At 45.6% G+C, this 18,960-nt stretch overlaps 1 protein-coding gene across 6 annotated transcripts in view; it reads right to left on the bottom strand.

The window, feature by feature from the left end:
* CMIP (c-Maf inducing protein) overlaps positions 1 to 18,960 on the bottom strand; it is a 135,156-nt gene that overhangs the window by 25,583 nt on the left and 90,613 nt on the right. For all 6 annotated transcript variants that reach the window (XM_073659132.1, XM_073659133.1, XM_073659134.1 and 3 more), the window contains 5 exons: positions 17,848 to 17,951; positions 16,644 to 16,748; positions 14,805 to 15,158; positions 6,618 to 6,683; positions 104 to 130 (listed from right to left, as the gene is read on the bottom strand). In XM_073659132.1, the coding sequence (XP_073515233.1) occupies positions 104 to 130; positions 6,618 to 6,683; positions 14,805 to 15,158; positions 16,644 to 16,748; positions 17,848 to 17,951 (656 nt within the window). The remainder of the gene's footprint in view (positions 1 to 103; positions 131 to 6,617; positions 6,684 to 14,804; positions 15,159 to 16,643; positions 16,749 to 17,847; positions 17,952 to 18,960) is intronic.

The raw sequence follows: 18,960 nt of genomic DNA, 5'->3' as shown, positions 1-18,960 counted from the left end.
GCCTTCATTAGATATACATAATAACATGTCTTTTTTTTTTTAACTGCACTGAAGTATTACATAGCTTTTAGCGTTTTTATATCTTGCAGTAATTAATACTTACTTTGTAAAGGTTTCATGGGCAAGAGCTCTGTAACAAAAAAAAAGTATATTACTTATAAAAGTGATGTTCTCCATATTACACACACATGGGGCCCAAGTTTTTCAGATATTGATTGCTTTTGGACGGACCCCCACTTTCCAATATTTCTTAAAACTCATCGTCATGCATTTTATACAGAAATATTATTTATAAAAACGAGTTCCCAATGCCAAGTAGCAGCAGCAAAAGCAAAATTTTAAAAAAAAAATATATAAATTTATTTAATTATGATCTGGTAAAGGAAACTATTCAAGAAGAAATTCTCCATGGGTTAACATATCTTTAAAGGGAATCTTTTGGGAATTTTTTTTTACTACTGAAAGTAGTGATCTGGCTGTGTGGGAAATAATACGACAATAAAAATGATACCAGTCTTGTAGTAATTCAATGTGTTAGTGCTTAAAAATTAAGCTTTGAGGCCACATGCAAATTAACCAGGAAGTGCACTGGGGTGTGTCAATACACTGAGTGCATTGACACGCCCCCAGGTTCATTTACATATGGCTTTAAAGCTTAATTTCTCAGGGCAGACATATCGGATTGCTACAAGACTGGTATCATTTTTATTGTTATACTATGCCCTATTTACTAATTTCAGTAGTAAAATAGTCCTGGCAGGTCCCCTTTAAGAACAAATCTTACACGTTTCAGACTGATAGCCCTTAGCCATAATGAGGTTTGAAGTAACCCAACAAAAGGTAAAAATCCAGACAGGTAAGACACCCTATTTCTAGCCTAAACAGTCAAGGGCATCTAGTTATGGCTTCCTAATTGGTGCCAGTAGGTGGCACATACACTTCTGTGAAGATCTATATACAATCACATATAATTAACCAAGGCTGTTTTACATGAAATGTGTTTTTTTAGAACATTTTTGATAAAAAATTAATTTTAGCCTAAACAAGAAGAAACGCACCGCTCCACCGTTGTGTTATCGGCTGTGTATAGCGTCGTTATCAGTCATTGTAATCCTGACTGTGAAGATAATGAGACTGCTGAAAAATCTTTTGGAAAGAACAGGAAGTATGGACCCCCGATTCATCAAAGCAATTTCGCCAGAATTCTGGTGTAAATTGCTTTGAAAAGTCTCAAAATTTCAGCTCAACTCAAAGTCTTGTGAATTTTTGGCGTTTTCACATCAGTTTTGCCTATACGTTTAAAATGACCAGTGTGAAAATTGCAAGTTTTATTTATCTTTTTAATACCAATTTGAAATGGAAAAACTTTTTTTCCAAAAAAATTGGATGACTTGTGTGACTCAATCCTTATTTTAATGATGTTGGAACATTATAGGAAGGGCTCATATTATAGCATAAACAGACGAGACCGTCACAAGAGTGGAAACTTTTTTTTTTCCGGGTTCGACTGTTTCCATTTCAGCTGCTTTCCTTCCCTTACTGCGCGCTCAGAAACTTTATTCTGTGACTACTTTTATTTTGTCGGAGAGCCCAAGAGACTTAATTAAACCTTGGTCACATCTCCATTAATGAGAATGACAAAGCAATTATAGGTGACATTGCAGAGTACGTTGCATCACTTACAGTGGAATAATGCAGTCCCCTGGGCACCGCGGGAAGACAAATTTGACCAAATGACGCCAGTGTGTTTTTTTGCTGCCTATAACTTTAATACCTACAGTCACTTTGCTGCGCCCGATCCACGTGGAAAGTAACCAGGACCCCAGGGTGCAGTTGGTTGGTAAATGGGACAATTACAGCTGTTAATAGCCGTTCTCCATGGAGAAGAATTTTTTTTTTTCAAACACAAACGCTCATTAGTCCAATCCTGGAGGAGACCTGTTGTTTCAGAGGCAAATATGCCGCTTCAATTCCATCAAAACAAGAAGTGACTCTACGCTTCTTATACATATACCAAAGGACCCGAACTGAGACCCTCAGGCCTGCACCTCCTAATCACTAGGGCCAAGGAGAGTCCACAACCTATGTACCTCACTCTTCCCAAATGTAAGGACACCTGAAATACTGACACTTCCTCAGTAATTGACCACATTGTATGCCAAGGAACCACATTTTGAAGAGTAGAAGACAAACTGTGCTCAACCTCCATGGGTCCAGTGCTGAGTTTTCACCGCTGCCCCTGGGGTATGTAAAGCCAGCGGTACCCATTAGATGGCTGCCGGCCGAACGCTGGACGATCTTTTGCCCGACAGCTGACTCTCCCATACCCAGGAGCATTCGCCCAGCTGAACAATGCTTTGATCGATCATTTGCGCAACAGCAGACTCTCCCATACCCAGGAGCATTCGCCCAGCTGAACAATGCTTTGATCGATCATTTGCTCAACAGCCGACTCTCCCATACACAGGAGCACTCGCCCGACTGAACGACGCTTTGACCGACATTTTGCCAGACAGCCGACTCTCCCATACACAGGAGCACTCTGCCAGCTGAACGATGCTTTGACCAATCATTTGCTCGACAGCTGACTCTCCCATGCCCAGGAGCACTGGGCCGGCTGAACAATGCTTTCGCTGATCTTTTGCTCGACAGCCGACTCTCCCATACCCAGGAGCACTCGCTGAACGCTGCTTTGACCGATCTTTTGCCCGACAGCAGACTTTCCCATACCCAGGAGCACTCGCCCGGCTGAATGAAGCTTTGACCGATCTTTTGCCCGACAGCCAACTATCCCATACCCAGGAGCATTCGCCCAGCTGAACAATGCTTTGATTGATCTTTTGCCCGACAGCAGACTCTCCGATTCCCAGGAGAACTCACCCGGCTGAATGCTGCTTTGACTGAGCATTTGCTCGACAGCCGACTCTCCCATACCCAGGAGCACACACCCGGCTGAACGTTGCTTTGACCGATCTTTTGCCCGACAGCCGACTCTTCCATACCCAGGAGCACTCGCTTGGCTGAACAACGCTTTGACCAATCATTTGCTAGACAGCCGACTCTCTTATACCCAGGAGCACTCACCCGGCTGAACGATGCTTTGGCTGATCTTTTGCCAGACAGCTGACTCTCCCACACCCAGGAGCACTCGCGCAGCTTAACGTTGCTTTGATCTATCATTTGCCCGATAGCCGACTCTCCCATACCCAGGAGCACCCGCCTGGCTGAACGAAGCTTTGACTGATATTTTGCTCGACAGCCGACTCTCCCATACCCAGGAGCACTCGCCCGGCTGAACGATGATTTGACCAATATTTCGCTCGACTGCCGACTCTCCCATACCCAGGAGCACTCGCCTGGCTGAACGAAGCTTTGACTGATATTTTGCTCGACAGCCGACTCTCCCATACCCAGGAGCACTCGCCCGGCTGAACGATGATTTGACCAATATTTCGCTCGACAGCCGACTCTCCCATACCCAGGAGCACTCGCTCGGCTGAACGATGCTTTGACCAATATTTTGCTCGACAGCCGACTCTCCCATACCCAGGAGCACTCGGCCGGCTGAACGCTGCTTTGACCGATCTTTTGCCTGACAGCCGACTCTGCCATACCCAGGAGCACTCGGCCGGCTGAACGCTGCTTTGACCGATCTTTTGCCTGACAGCCGACTCTCCCATACCCAGGAGCACTCGGCCGGCTGAACGCTGCTTTGACCGATCTTTTGCCTGACAGCCGACTCTCCCATAGCCAGGAGCACTCGGCCGGCTGAACGCTGCTTTGGCCAATCTTTTGCCTGTCAGCCGACTCTCCCATACCCAGGAGCACTTGCCTGGCTGAACGATGCTTTGGCTGATCTTTTGCCTGACAGCCGACTCTCCCACACCCTGGAGCACTCACCCAGCTGAACGATGTGCTTTGGCTGATCTTTTGCCTGACAGCCGACTCTCCCATGCCCAGGAGCACTCACCCATCTGAACGATGGGCTTTGGCTGATCTTTTGCCTGACAGCCGACTCTCCCATACCCAGGAGCAGTTCTCGGCTGAACGCTGCTTTGTTCTCTACGGGAAAGCCTCCACAAGCCTGGCACATCGGCTTGCAGCTTACCTCCGGGAGAACAATGCGATTGGCAGTCCAAAATCAGACATGTCCAATCAACATCTCCCCTGGCCATCAGTTGGCCGACGCCACCATACATATTAGCCCATCGGTTGACTATATCGGTGGATCAATATTGGTGGATTAAGTTGAGAATAGTCTGTGTATGGGGGCCTTTACAGCCATCACGTTGACAACCAATAAGTGAGCTCAGAAGTTCTGTCCAAGTTGACCGCACAAAACTGCAGCCAGGGGACAACCGTTTTCAAAAAGCAAAATAGCCCTTCAATGTGCAATTCCAGTTATTCACAAGGAGCTATATGTTATATTGCCCAAGTCGGTAATGAAATATAAAGCCGGCCATATACATTAAGATGGCCGTCAGTCGAACAATGCTTTGGCCAACAGCCATCTCAGCTGACTCTCCCATACACAGGAGCGCTCTATAAGAAAGCCACCAAATGAAACGTCCGATGGCGGCTTATCTCAGGGAGAACGCTGCTCCTGCTCAGCTTTACTTCTGCATTATTGTAAGTCACATTCTGCCGAGATCATTTTACCATTGTAATTGGTTCCTTATTTGTCTACAGTTCATGAAAAGTAACGAGGAACCAATTAAACCTGCATGTACATTGTTGCATGGTGCGGCCTTCCTTCATAATGACAAAGGATATTTTATGGCGCGACATCCCAATGTGTGTCACTACGCTATACCTATTGATGCATTTGTGACCAGCCATACTCTTTTGTGACTCCATTTGTTAAGAGACTGGGAACAATGACAGAATATATTGGATCACAGGGAATGAAATGACTGAAATAAGAGCGTTGTAAGGTTTGGAAAAACATTTTCATGTAGCTTATTCTGAGTTAATAGAATAAATGCAACTTAAAAAGGGAAGCAGTCATCAAATATATCGACCCCAAATTCATTATACAGGAGTGTAATGGTCTTAAAAGGGGTTTTCCGGGCTTTCTCAACAGCGAGAGAGAAGGATGAAAATCTAGTTGGAACGTGACCGCACAATCGCACAAAGAATACAGGGGAATCGTGACAGCATACTGTCATGATTCAGCAGTCTGCAGTCACATAGTAGGTGTCATGTGTCTGGGTTCAAACCCTTGAGCCTGTTCTTTGTGGTCGGCTTCTCTGTCCGCTGAGCCACAGCACATAAATCTTTTTTTCTGAGTGTTTAGTTTCTGTTTTCCTTGTTTCAGTCTTTTTAGGGTAACAGATGTTTTCATTTACTCATTTGTCTGCCCTATCACCTTTCGGGTGCGGCTTTATATACTTTCCTCCTGCTGGTATTTCCTGATAGTGATAGTCTCATTTGGATGTTCAGCCATAGTGCTGTAGTTTAAGCCAGTCAATGAAAGACCAGCTAGGGTTTATCTCTCTGCTGTTTTCTGTATTTACCCTGCACCTATTTTCTGTTACTTTTTAGGCAGTAGGTGGCATATTCTCGAACAGTATGTACTAAATCCTTTATTTTGTATTTCGTGGTTTGTTTTAAACACTCTGGGATCTCTTTCTATCTCAGCACACTTTCTGTTCTGTAGGTAATTTACATTCTGCTCTGCCGTTTAGGAGGAATGTGAGGCGCTTGACGCCTTTCAGGCAGCATAGGTCCGAGTTGCCATCATCTAGTCTGTGATTAGGGCTGTCTCAGCTGACGCGGGAACCACTAGGGACTGAGGGGTCAGGATATCTAGTCTGTATAGGAACCAGCAGGGTCAGTTGCAGTTTTTAGTGTGTTTCCTATTTACCTATCATAACAGTAAGGTCAAGATGATCCCATTATTCCCATATAGATTTTTTCTTTTTATTTAGGAACTAACTAGATGAGTTTCAGCCCATCCAAGAATTTCATCAGCAGAAAGCTTTTTTTCTGACAAAAACCTATATGTGAGTGCTGATATCTTCTTGATCTTGCATGATCTACTTTTCCCACCCTCACCAGCGGAGTACCGATCACTTTGAATTACTGCAATGTTACCTGTAAAGTGTCAAGGGGGCGGTCTTGGCATCCTCCGGAGTCACACAGCCCTGGAATTACAAGCCGGCCCCCATGGCATCCTGCATATGTCGCTTACAGATGGATTATAATGCCAATACTCCATAACCATGGAGGAGACTGGAAACGCCAGATGCTGATGTCAGAGGAGCGGTGGGGGAGGCTGCAATGATTACGGGGGAGTGGTGCCAGTTTGGGACAGTTCTATTTTTTTTCTTGCTCCCTGAGCCGATTAATAAGGGATTGTCCAGTAATGGACAACCCCTGTAAATTAAGTCTGAAGCTGAACATGGAGCTCTATTGTAGCGGTCTTGTAGAACTTGGAAGCTAGCTTCTTATCTGATAGGACATCCACTACATGAGCAAGAGACTTTTCGGCTACTTAAAAAAAAAATGAATAAAAAAAATAATGCTAAAAGGAGAATGAAATAATGATTACAGGTCTCTCTTTACACTTTTCTTGTAATAAGGCAGATAATGGAAAGTCACAAGGCTTTACTCACTCCTTGGGAAATGGGATGGGTTGCAGCAAACTCGCCAGGGCTGGCCGCCAATCGTCATAGTCTGACCTGCAAGACAAATATAATTTAGTTGTGAGCCCTGCTACCATGTAATATTTAAACGCTAAGAAAACACCATATCATACATATGTGCAATACAGTCCAATCATGAAGCAAATAAAATGGATCAGCCGTTAAAGAACCGACATGGGCTGTTCATGGAAACATTGGGACATCTGCTACGGTGTGAGCTCGGCTGGAATGATCGGCGATCACCTGGAGCTTCGGCACCTTAAGAGAGACATTGGCGCTCCTGTCCTTGGGCCACAGCCCATGAAGGCTGGAGAAAAATCTTGGGAAATCTCTTTAAAGAGCATCTGTCACCAGATTTCACAATACAAATTGCATACACAGTGGTCTTTTAGACCCGATGAAGCTGGGGTACTTACTTTAAAAATCCCTGCCAGAATGACTATTATCTTCCACATCAGTGGCAGCCGGACCAGGACCATATGAACTTCCTAGTCCAGGCACTAGAATACTGACAACTTGGCCATCATAATGTAGCGTCAAGGATGACGGCATTTGAGTGCTAAACTGAGGAAGGTTATACTGCCCTGGTCTGACTGCTATGGAGTAACGACGCGGACAAAGGAGCAGGGTTGCTGAGAACCTTTTTGGTACTGTTAAATATTTCTGCCAAACAGCTATGAACTACCTATATAGGAATGCTTGGATTTCCCATAAAGTCCCCCACCGGTCAATGGAGAGGCTGTGGCCACCATTACGCCACCATGTCCTCATGGCTCATATTGGCCTCTCTCAGTTTCATCAGTTATCATTGACAGTAATGCAAAGTTATGTTCCTTCTTCATCACAATAAAGGCCAAGGGCTAATGACACTTGGATGAGTAGATTTAAGCGCTCCTTGGGGTCACAGCGGACTGACCCAGGGGGATCGGTGGGGACACAGCAGACTGACCCAGGGGGATCGGTGGGGACACAGCAGACTGACCCAGGGGGATCAGCGGGGTCACAGCAGACTGACCCTGGGGGATCAGCGGGGTCACAGCAGACTGACCCAGGGGGGATCGGTGGGGACACAGCAGACTGACCCAGGGGGATCGGTGGGGACACCCAGGGGGATCAGCAGGGTCACAGCAGACTGACCCAGGGGGATCGGCGGGGACACAGCAGACTGACCCAGGGGGATCGGCGGGGACACCGCAGACTGACCCAGGGGGATCGGCGGGGACACCGCAGACTGACCCAGGGGGATCGGCGGGGACACCGCAGACTGACCCAGGGGGATCGGCGGGGACACCGCAGACTGACCCAGGGGGATCGGCGGGGACACCGCAGACTGACCCAGGGGGATCGGCGGGGACACCGCAGACTGACCCAGGGGGATCGGTGGGGACACCGCAGACTGACCCAGGGGGATCGGTGGGGACACCGCAGACTGACCCAGGGGGATCGGTGGGGACACCGCAGACTGACCCAGGGGGATCGGTGGGGACACCGCAGACTGACCCAGGGGGATCATTGGAGCAACAGCAGACTGACCCAGGGGGATCGGTGGGGACACCGCAGACTGACCCAGGGGGATCGGTGGGGACACCGCAGACTGACCCAGGGGGATCGGTGGGGACACCGCAGACTGACCCAGGGGGATCGGTGGGGACACCGCAGACTGACCCAGGGGGATCGGTGGGGACACCGCAGACTGACCCAGGGGGATCGGTGGGGACACCGCAGACTGACCCAGGGGGATCGGTGGGGACACCGCAGACTGACCCAGGGGGATCGGTGGGGACACCGCAGACTGACCCAGGGGGATCGGTGGGGACACCGCAGACTGACCCAGGGGGATCGGTGGGGACACCGCAGACTGACCCAGGGGGATCATTGGAGCCACAGCAGACTGACCCAGGGGGATTAGTGGGGTCACAGCAGACTGACCCAGGGGGATCGGTGGGGACACAGCAGACTGACCCAGGGGGATCAGTGGGGACACAGCAGACTGACCCAGGGGGATCGGTGGGGACACAGCAGACTGACCCAGGGGGATCATTGGAGCCACAGTAGACTGACCCAGGGGGATTAGTGAGGTGACAGCAGACTGACCCAGGGGGATTAGTGGGGTCACAGCAGACTGACCCAGGGGGATTAGTGAGGTCACAGCAGACTGACCCAGGGGGATCGGTGGGGACACAGCAGACTGACCCAGGGGGATCATTGGAGCCACAGCAGACTGACCCAGGGGGATTAGTGGGGTCACAGCAGACTGACCCAGGGGGATTAGTGGGGTCACAGCAGACTGACCCAGGGGGATCGGTTGGGACACAGAAGACTGACCCAGGGGGATCGGTGGGGACACAGCAGACTGACCCAGGGGGATCGGTGGGGACACAGCAGACTGACCCAGGGGAATCGGTGGGGACACAGCAGACTGACCCAGGGGGATCGGTGGGGACACAGCAGACTGACCCAGGGGGATTAGTGGGGTCACAGCAGACTGACCCAGGGGGATCGGTGGGGACACAGCAGACTGACCCAGGGGGTTTAGTGGGGTCACAGCAGACTGCCCCCCATGGCCTGGAGCATTTGATGAATCTCTATGACGGAGTTTCCCAAGCCGTGATCCAGAAAGCTCTGATGTTCCTTGGAAGACAACAGAGGCAAATGCTGGGAAACGCTCCTGGCCATTTACTTTTAAACTTTTATACAAGGACTGACTGAAAGCAGAGCCTGAAATAATGACACCGGAGAGTGCGAGATGCCGTAACTGCGCCTTAGATTCTTGTAAATGACCGCCACAGCAGGTGACCAGCGCGCAGATAAAGGAATTGCCTGATACTGTACCTCATGGAGAACTTTCCACTACTACTGTGCCCAACACATGAGATTTGTGTTTACGATGGGCATTAGGGAATGTAAAGCAGCTGTTCCCTCCGAGAATAGATTTACTGTAGCCTTATTCTGTGAGGCTGGGCTCACATGTGGCAAAGCCGCACCACTAACCTGATGGGCCCAATGACCCCTCTATCAGAGGAGAGGTATACTATACATGTCATGGGGGAATCCGGTAAAAAAATAAGGATTTATTTCCCTCTACTCGCCCCGATGATACGGGACACCCTGTTCTCAGTCCATGCGTTTTTTTTATATGAAATTGTGACCCTTCTGCAGTCCTGACCCCATTTCCTCTGCTGTTGAAAGATCTGACAGCTTCAAACCAAAATCCCATACACTTGCGCAATTTCCTTTTTAAGAACTAGTTTCCCAGAAAGTGCATATGTGCGTATTTCCCTATCTATAATGCCACTGATGGAGCACTAAAATCCTTAAAGGGAATCTGTCAGCAGGTTTTTTTTGCTATGTAATCCGACAGCAGCATGATATAGGGGCAGAGACCCTGATTCCAGCGATGTGTCACTTACTGGGCTGTTTGTTGTTGTTTCAATAAAATCAGTGTTTTATCATGTCACGACAACAGCACTGCAACCAATCAGTGAGCTTAGTGGCTCTGCCCGAGTCAGCGCTGCAGACAATAGCAGACACCGGGAGAAGCGACGGAGACTCAGTGCTGGTCCGGAGAGGGTAAGTAAAGAACAATTTGTTATTTTAAAAAGCAAACTGCAGGCAGGGAATACCGGAAAAATCCCTTTAATTCAATTATGTATTCGAATTAACTCTATGTAATACCACATTTCTCCATATGGGGCAGTCTACGTCTTTCTCCAGCAAAAAGGAGAGGATCCTCATTTAGGAAATGGTTTCGCCATAATGCTGTGGGGGTTCATTCACATCTTGGATATTTATGACAGATACACAAGTTATGCCATAAATGTTTGAGTGATGGGGGTCCCCCATTTGTGGGAATAAAGGGGTCCCCCAACCTGCTTGCTATATGTTATAGCTTCTATATAAATGGAGAGAGATGTGCACATGTGCGGTTCATTCTGCACCTTAAAGGGTTATTTTCATGGTGATATTCAGGAGCGCCCCGCTCCCCTGCCTCTCAGCTTACAGGTGGGAGGTGTGCTCCTGGTGATTGACAGGTCGGGGCAGCGGCATGGCTCTGTCTCAGGTCCAAACTGTGTGCAGCTTTGCATGAGATGAAGATGGACAGATCCATTGATCCGCCCTGCTTCACTTGCAAGTTCTATAGCAAGGAGCTTGTAAGCGCTGCTCTTCTTGGGGATCGGCCACCACTGATAAGATTGCAGAGGTGGCCGATAAACTAGGCAACGAGCAGTAAACTATAAAATTTCTTGAGAATGGAGAGAATTTTTAATACTGTAAATTGTTTTTACAAGCAACCATTTCTAGTGATGAGAATAAGCCTTCACTAGACCACCTTTTACCACATATGTCCCACCACTGAGGGCTGCAGCTACCAGACATATGACTTGAGCAGGAAATGATGGCGCAACTTAAGTCGCGTCGGTCACTGCAATAACTCAACTGCATGTGACCTTAGAGATCAGCGCTCACAATGTCTGGTATATGCAGGGTCAAAATGTCACTGCTGTTATTGAATCTCAGGAACTGGCAGCTGGAAAGCGTTCAGAAACAGCGCCAATTGTATCCATGGTTGAGTCAGGTACTGCAGTTTTGTACTAGTCAAATTAATGCAGTTGAGCTGCAATACCAGACACAACCTATAGACAAGAGTGGCGCTATTTCTGGTCAGAAAGCTAACTTTTTTCCCCAGGAAGATATTGATATAACTTTTATCTTGTTTTATAAGAGCGAGGCGTGTAACACGTTACTTTTAATTTCAGGCTATAACTGGAACACTCCCAGACATAACACCTGATAGGGCTTGTAGCTTGGGAGATGGTAATTCACAGTGAATCTGTTTCTGCCAACCAAAAGCAGGGCTGAATATTCAACCAGTGCTCGTCTCTATCACACAGGGTCACGGTCAGCTAGACCTTCTTTTCGAGACACATATTTCCTGGCAATATATAACGAAACGCAGCATTTTCCCAACAATGAAACACAAAAAAAATCTGATTTCCTAAAACAAGTGAGATGTTCGCAGATAGAAAAAAAGCAGAACTGTAGTTAAAGGGGCCAACCGAAATAAAAAAAAAGACCCAGAAGTCAAAGTTGATTCCTTTCAGAAGTTTATGACAAAAGTTGGTCATAATTATAACAACTTCAAACTTTCCCGGCAAATCCTCCCAGTTTTGAGCAGTGGAGAAATGCGACCAGATATATTTTGAAGAAAATCTGCAGCAAAATATGTAGAATACATATTTGGATTCAGAATTAATGCAGATTTTACCCCACAATCCCCAACAGTTTGCAACAAAAGGGGGTTATAAACGTAGGAGTAACTTAAAAGACTATTGACAACTTTGACATGGAAAAAATTAAAGTGAGTGTTACATGTGTTAGTGACTAATGTGAGTTAATAAAATTGCACTAAGTTTCAGACCACATTTCCTGACACCCTGATATGCAGTTCACAGTCTGATTCAAATTAAATTTTTTCTATTGGGAGTGTTCCTCTCAGTAATACATGGAGGATGTGAGGAGTTGCTGTTTTCACTTTCTTTCAGGTATCTGCACAGTTCCAGAACGGCTTTTTTTCCCTCTCTTTGCCTATAGACTGTATTCTCTGCTCTCCATAAACCTTTACATACTTTCTCCACTGAAGAACTGTGTATAATCCCCTATAGACTGTATTCTCTGCTCTCCATAAAACTTTACATACTTTCTCCCCTCTCTCCATAAACATTTACATACTTACTCCCCTCTCTCCACTGAAGAATAGTGTATAATCCCCTATAGACTGTATTCTCTGCTTCCCATAAACTTTACATACTTTCTCTATTGAAGAATAGTGTATATAACCCCCTATAGACTGTATTCTCTTCTCTCCATAAACCTTTACATACTTTCTCCACTGAAGATTAGTGTATAATCCCCTATAGACTGTATTCTCTGCTCTCCATAAACCTTTACACACTTTCTCCACTGAAGAATTGTGTATAATCCCCTAGAGACTGTATTCTCTGCTCTCCATAAACCTTTACATATTTTCTCCACTGAAGAATTGTGTATAATCCCCTATAGACTGTATTCTCTGCTCCCCATAAACTTTACATACTTTCTCTACTGAAGAATTGTGTATAATCCCCTATAGACTGTATTCTCTGCTCCCCATAAACTTTACATACTTTCTCTCCTCTCTCCATAAACATTTACATACTTACTCCCCTCTCTCAACTGAAGAACTGTGTATAATCCCTTCCCTCCTGCTATCTCTAACACTGAGAAAAGGAAGGAGAAAACCAGAGAGCCATCAGGAACAGGAGCTATTGCATTCGCATTTTTTGCAGATCTCTCCACTCGGATAAGGGACTTATAGACAATTTCCAGCATCAAAATGGTATAAAAAATTTATATGCAGAGATGAACATTTTAAAGTTCTACTGCCCATTCAAAAATAAGAAAAAAGAAAAAACAGGGACCCAACAATCTATGGTACTAGAGTCAAAAGAGTGAAGGGTTTTGTGGGCAATACCAGTACCCAGGTACAACTGCACTCTCTGCACCCACTTTGGGCCCAAATATTCCCTTTTACCATCTACAAAGGATTCAGTTGCTGAGTTTGGTATGTAGGAATGGCTGGTTACTTCCGTATCCTCCATGGATGAAGACATTCAGCCTTCACTCCAGTATCTGCTATCTCTATATATAACCTGTACATTTTATTTGTAGGCGTATAAAACGGATTAATGGCCGGGTGTTGTCATTCCTATAAAATGAAGGAAAGACGTCAGCGCGGTAATGAAAGCAATACTTCCTCCATAGTGAGAGATGACCGGTGACACTGGATTAACCAGTGCTCCATCCCAACCACTCCCTCCGTCCTCTCTTATCATAAGGACACATTCCTTGAGTTTACAAACTTAGTCCAAACAAATTTACGTCCTCACCAGTGAAGAACTAGGGCAATGTCATACTAACAATGCCATTATATTGAAGCAGTTGGCCAGGATTTAAATTATCTTTACTTTCAGCAGCAAATGGAATAAAAAAAGAATAAAATAAAAATAGGCAATACTCACCTGTTAAAGGGTTAAACCCCACCCCATTAAAAAAAAAAAAAAAAAAAAAAAAGAAATTCCTTATCGATAGTATAGGAGATGACATGCAGATTGATGGGGGTCCTACCATTGGGAGCCCGGTCTTGAATGGCAAGGAGGTGCGCACACTCGATCTCCGCTCCATCTATTGCCCATGGTACTGCATAAGAAAGCAGGGTGCTGTACTCGGCTATTTCCAGCAATCCCATAGGCAATCAGTGGAGTGGAGGTTGAGGATGCTCACTTTCACCACATTCAAGACGAGGGTCTTCAACACCGATTTGAGGATCGGTGGGGGTTCCAGCGGTCGAGACTTCAGCGATCAGCACGTTATCCCCTATCCTATGGATAAGGGATAATGTGCTTTTTTGAGAATAATCATTTGGTTAAATAAGAAACTACATCTATTTTTGGGGGGCATCAATTGGGAACTTGTTTTTTTTTTAAGGGGAGGGAGACATTTCAGCTGCCAATTACAGAACTGTAAAAGAAGCAGTATATGGAAATAACATAATATCACAAGTAGAAAGGGAGCTACACTGGTCACCCAGTTTGGAAGTTACGCTGGTGGTCATACCAGTGATCACCCAGTTTGGGAGCTACGCTGGTGGTCATTCAGATTGGCAGCTACACTGGTGGTAACCCAGCTTGGGAGCTACACTGGTGGTCATCAAACTTGGAAGCTACACTGGTGGTCATACTGGTGGTCACCCAGCTTGGGGGCTATACTAGTGGTCATACTGATTATCACCCAGCTTGGACGCTACACTGTTGGTCATACCGGTGGACATCCAGTTTGGGGGGTATTCTGGTGGTCATACCGGTTGTCACCCAGCTTGGGAGCTACACTGGTGGTCATAACGGTGGGACACCCAGTTTGGGGGGTATTCTGGTGGTCATACCGGTTATCACCCAGCTTGGGAGCTACACTGGTGGTCATAACGGTGGACACCCAGTTTAGGGGGTATTCTGGTGGTCATACCGGTTGTCACCCAGCTTGGGGTCTACCCTGGTGGTCACCCAGCTTTTTTACAAATATATGGGCACTAAACAATAACATAATATACAGACGGATACTTACAGCATTTTCAGGATTTCCACGTAGCACCCCAGGACGCGTTCAGCCTGTGGGCTCAGTTCTATACTCATGGTGCTACAAGCTGGACTGATGAGCAAACAGTCAATCAAGTTGGGCTCGCTGTCATTGCCGGTATTGGCCTTTAGCTTCTGATTAACTGTGTTGTTGCGCTCGACCTCCACATGGATCTCGTTTGATGTTACAATGACAGACTTGTGTCGAGATTCTGCTGTCGTCACCTCTTGAGAGACAAGGTCCGGGTTGGTATGAAGAAGCCGTAGGGGAATATTGGGTTTACGATCACATTGCTGCTGGCACCCGTTCCGGATTTCTTTCAGGCTCGGAGAATTGTCCCGGCTTTAAAACAAATATGGATATATGTTATTTGGTGGCTTTCTATAGGATTTCGATATCGGTGGTTTATGGTATTAATTTATACAGCCAACTCATCTTTTAAATATTTATCTAGGTCTTCCCAAAATTCTCTTCTCTAGATCAACGTAGATCTATTGCCGATAGCCCATCAGAAACATTGATGTGCTGGTAAAGGAAACATTCAAAAGACATTTTGGCTTTTCCAACCCTTAATCTCAGGTACATGGAATGGTCTTCAACACATGTAATATCTATAAGGTGTCTCCATGCACTGGCATGACACAGGCTATGAACTTCAACGCTAGACCTCCAAGCACCTGGAACTTAATTTTCTGTCTATGGTCCACAAAAAATACATGTTTTTTAAGAAGCTTGGCCAGTGTTAGTATAAAGCCAAACCAAACAGACGTTTTTACCAATATTACTGAATATTACTTTAAGAGGTTATTACTGTATGAACAGGGATGTTCTGAACAGCACTACTTACCAGTAAGACATTAAAAGCCCCATGTGTATGGGGGGCCTCTGACTCTCTCCCAACAGTTGGGAGATAAGGATCCGCCATGTCCAATTCCGGACTGCTGATCCTTTTGTTCTCTAAGGTACAAGCTGCCGCCAGAGGAGTCTGGCAGAGGCTCTCTCCTAGAGAAAACAGGAGCACTCCTGTGTATGGAAGAGTCAGGCAAACCATATTAGTGTACTGGGGTGGCCCTAAGACTTTTCCTTAATTATCACTTTCAAGGCACTTATTATGGACCTTTCATAAAGTCCTACACGCATTAGATGAAAGTTGGCCAAACCTGGCAATTTTGGTTGGGCTCTACAAACATCTTATTTTATGGGAACCCCCAACTTTCCCCCTGGCGTAGAAGGAATTGTAATGCTCAATCATTTTGTCTTTAAGGGGGAAAAGCCTCCATCAGAAGCATCCAACAATGGCTTTCTCCACTCTTCACGTTGAAAACACAGGAACGCTTGGCTGAGCCAAGCAAATGTATATAGGGGGAGTCAGGAGAGATAGCTGTCTTCGAAAGTTGGCCAAAAGCTGCCAGTTTTGGTGGGACTCTACAACGATCTGATTTTATAGGAACCCCCAACTTTTCCCAGACAGATGATGTCGGGGAACAGCGGGAATTTCAACGCTCAATCATTTTGTCTTCAAAGGAGAAAAGTCTCCACCAGAAGTGTCCGACAACAGCTTCCTCTTCTCTTCACGTTGAAAACAAGAAGGCTTGGCTGAGCCAAGCAAATGTTTATAAGAGAAGTCCGGAGATATAGGTGTCTGCGAAACAAACAAATTTGTGGCCAACAGCTATTTCATGTGCATGGCCAACTTAACGGCTTTGTCCTACCACATCTACGAAAGATGAACCAAAAACTGACCATTAAGGGCTTAGCTATTTAGACCCCCTAAAATTGATCAGACTTTTATGACAGCTTTAACATAAGACCATAATAACTACTAACCTGTTAATAAATTCTTCATAGCAAGAGTAAATGGCAGCTAGGCACACGGCGACCAGATTTGGTAGGACTCTAGGGTGCGGACAGTTTGCGGTGGGTCCGTGCATGCTGTGGAAAGAAACAACAGAGATTGGAATTCACCACCCATAAATATCCTTGATGGGATTCTTCTATCACCATTTTCAAAAATTTGAACGTGAAGTGAACAAAATGACTGAATCCATTGTGTCTATCATTACGTTCCGACCTCGCGATGGTCGGATTAAGGCCAAAATCCATACACGTTGTCCCAGTGTACACCCAGTAGGCAGAGCAAACAGCCACCCAAGGCCATTGTGCGGTATTAATTATATTGATTGGTACGGGTGCACTTTTTATATTTAATGGACACCGTTAGGCCACAAAAGCAGAGTTCAAACCTTCAAGGAATTTAAAGCATTTCATGAAAACAATAAGAACACATTTTCGCTTTACTCGTATTGTTCTTGAGTGAATTAGGGGCAGAAGGGTTATAGAACTGGATAATGACGAATTTGGGGGTAAATGTAACGGCAAAGTGAACAGCGTCGTATGGTAGGGAAAAGATAATGGGTTTCCAGGCAGAAGACAATGAAGGTATAAAGTGAAGTTCTACCTCTGGTGAAGGGTAAGGCACCCATTAAACTAAAGTTGGCCAAACGCAACGATTGTCAGGATCGGTCGCCAGTCTAATATGCATTGCACCTCCTGATGATGTTGGGGGAGATAAGGGTTGGGCAGTTTGGATTTTAACATTTGACTCTTTCGCATCATCTTTCTCAGCTCTACCCTTTAAAAACGTAAGACTGTCCACCCGAACCGATCATCCATTTGTGTCCATTTTTGGATTCAACAGATAGCCGGGCACTTATTCGGCCGTCAGCTATCAGCCATCATATCTCTGTGGCCAACTTTAGTGATATTAGGTAACTGTGTAAATAGCTGTTCCCCGAAATATTCCATTTACAAATGGAAGCAAAGAACGAAAACCTTTAGGATGTCAACTTTGTCCAGGTGGAGATCCAAAAACGGCAGCCTATAATCTGTCAGGCCGATGGACTCTGTTGTCAGTCCGTTGTCAGAATACAGGCTGCCCTATACTTTCCAGCTGTGCACGAACATGCAGGTCGAGAAATTAAGTCATGAAAAAACGAAAGGTATAGTCCAATCCTTCCAAACCGTTACTGACCTGTGTATAAATTTCTTGACCACCTCCATTCCCGCATTCAGCTCGTTCAGTGCCAGAATATACTCCTGAGTGAACAGCCGTAACCGAGGACACTTCCCAAAGTCCTACACAAAAACAGGGAGAAGAAAACAAAAAAAATCTGTTTGAAAGATTGCTGGCACCAGAGTCCAGGAGAAGCGTCCATTCTTCTGTGTCCGGCCAACGTCTCTACACAATGCATCGTACCTGTGTACAGTCATCCACCCGTGGAACTGTGGAGAGGACGGATAGGGATGGTGCAAACAAAAAAGTGGAGAAACTCCGACCTTATTAGTTACCGTGAGCAATAACTACACATTGTGTATATACTGAACAGATAGATTGGATCAATCTGTCGAGCAGAATAATCTGATTTTATAGAAGAAAATCCATGTTGCATTTTATTTTCCAGTGCTCTGACCAACGTGATCAGATTTTCCTTTTTTTCCAAAATAAATTTACTTCTACAAAAATTGGATTAATAGGACAGTCAGAGACTGGAATTCTGTGGATTTAGGATGGGCAAGTCTCGTGCTTTTATATTTGTAACCGCACTTCTTGCCACAATTTTCCAAATACAGTGCTATTTTGGATAAGTACAGCAAAAAAAAAAGCATCATGTGAACCCATACTTAAAGGGTTGTCCCACAAACTAAAGTTCATTTTATTCACTAGATCATGGAATAATAATAACTTCCATAATAGGAAGCGATTAAAAAAAATGTTCCTGTGCTGAGATAATCTTATAAATGTTCCCCTGCTGTGTACTGTGTAATGGCTGTGTCTGACCGTGTAGGAACATGGTCTGATCATACCACAGCTACTGGGCAGGGGAGGAGCAAAAGAGTATACAGACAAGACAGCACAGGATCACAACCGATTCTTTTTGGGAGGTAAAACATTTCCCTGCCTGTTTGTAATCAATGTTTTACCTCCCAAAAAGAATCCTCTGCGATCCCCTGCTGTAATGTCTGTATACTCTTTTGCTTCCTCCCCTGCCCAAGAGCTGTGGAATGATCGGACCATGTTCCTGTATGATCAGACACAGCCATTACACAGTACACAGCAGGGGCACATTTATAAGATTATCTCAGC

The sequence above is a fragment of the Phyllobates terribilis genome, unplaced genomic scaffold, assembly GCF_046119375.1.
Source record: "Phyllobates terribilis strain yellow unplaced genomic scaffold, ASM4611937v1 Scaffold_13__5_contigs__length_258822181, whole genome shotgun sequence".
Lineage (NCBI taxonomy): Eukaryota > Metazoa > Chordata > Amphibia > Anura > Dendrobatidae > Phyllobates > Phyllobates terribilis.
The sequence above is the reverse complement of the archived record's forward strand: the minus strand, read 5'-3'. Positions and strand labels throughout refer to the sequence as shown.